General features: G+C 36.9%; 1 protein-coding gene across 1 annotated transcript in view; it reads left to right on the top strand.

Annotated features, from left to right (window-relative positions):
• LOC105525258 (zinc finger protein 669-like) overlaps window positions 1–1,438 on the top strand; it is a 28,990-nt gene extending 27,552 nt beyond the window's left edge. The window contains 3 exon segments of the mRNA XM_011960813.1: window positions 1–57; window positions 491–786; window positions 789–1,438. Coding sequence (XP_011816203.1) covers window positions 1–57; window positions 491–786; window positions 789–1,438 — 1,003 coding nt within the window.
• The last annotated feature ends 93 nt before the right edge of the window (window positions 1,439–1,531 follow it).

Genomic DNA, 1,531 nt, shown 5'->3' on the forward strand with positions numbered 1-1,531 from the left:
AAACAAATGGAAAGACCAGAATATTGAAGATCACTTTGAAAAACCTGGGAAAGATATAAGATAATTTGCACTGAGAAGAGGAAATAAAGTCCTCTGAAGGAATCTTAGCATGTCATGAACTTAAAAACAAGTAATCAAAACAAATAAGAGTCACTTGAAATTTATTTTTTTTTAGAAAAATTTCACCCAAAATGTAACGTACTTCAGTGTAGCAGTCAGTGTTTGGAAAACAGTTTACTTGAAAACAGCACTACAAAATTGTGTATATGAATGTTACTAATTTGGCCATAGCCATGCAGGTGGTAGCTGTGTTTTCAGTAGTAACCCATTTACTTTCAAATAATTCGATCTGGCAAAATGATTCAATCATGGCAAAAAAAAATAATAATAATGCATTTTCCTTGGTATTGGTAGCAGTGTAAGTCCAAGACCTATTAATAAGTAGAAAGTTATTAAACCAACCAATAATAATGTACTTCTCATTTTCTTACAGAAATCATGTGGTACAGAGACTGTGTGAAAGCAAAGAAAGTAGTCAGTATGGACAAGTTTTCAGCCAAATTCCAAATCTTCATCTGAATGAGAACATTTCTACTGGATTAAAACAATGTGAATGCAGTATTTGTGGAAAAGCCTTTGTACATCATTCCCTCCTTAATAGGCACATCCTAGCTCACTCAGGATACAAACCATATGGAGAGAAGCAATATAAATGTGAAGAGCGTGGGAAACTCTTCGTTTCTGTTCCAGGTGTTAGAAGACACGTGATAATGCACAGTGGAGATCCAGTTATAAATGTACGATATGTGGGAAAGCTTTTTATTTTCTCAATTCATTTGAAAGACAGCAGAGAACTCACACAGGAGAAAAACCCTATAAATGTAAACAATGTGGTAAAGCGTTCACTGTTTCCGGTTCTTGTCTAATACATGAACAAACTCCCACTGGAGAGAAACCCTATGAATGTAAGGAATGTGGGAAAACATTCAGATTTTCTTGTTATTTTAAGATGCGTGAAAGGACTCACACTGGAGAAAGACCCTATAAATGTACCAAAGGTGATAAAGCCTTCAGCTGTTCCACTTCCCTTCATTACCATGGAAGCATTCATACTGGAAAGAGACCCTATGAATGTAAACAATGTGGCAAAGCCTTTAGTCATTTGAGTTCCCTTTGTAACCATAGAAGTACTCATACTGGAGAGAAAGCCTATGAATGTAAACAATGTGACCAAGCCTTCAGTCACCTCAGTTCCCTTTGCCTCCATGAAAGAATTCATACTGGAGAAAAACCCTATGAATATAAGAGATGCGGTAAAGGCTACACTCATTCCAGTCATCTTACTTGCCATGAAAGAAGTCATGATATAGAAGCTGAGTGTAGTGACTCAGCCTATAATCCCAGCACTTTGGGAGGCCAAGGTGTGTGTATTGCTTGAGCCCAGGAGTTCACAACCAGCCCAGATTAAAACAATGTGAAAAAACCTGGGCAACATGGTGAAACCCTGTCTCTAGAAAAAATAAAATACTGC

The sequence above is a fragment of the Colobus angolensis genome, unplaced genomic scaffold (genome assembly GCF_000951035.1).
Source record: "Colobus angolensis palliatus isolate OR3802 unplaced genomic scaffold, Cang.pa_1.0 Scaffold525, whole genome shotgun sequence".
Taxonomy (NCBI): Eukaryota; Metazoa; Chordata; class Mammalia; order Primates; family Cercopithecidae; genus Colobus; species Colobus angolensis.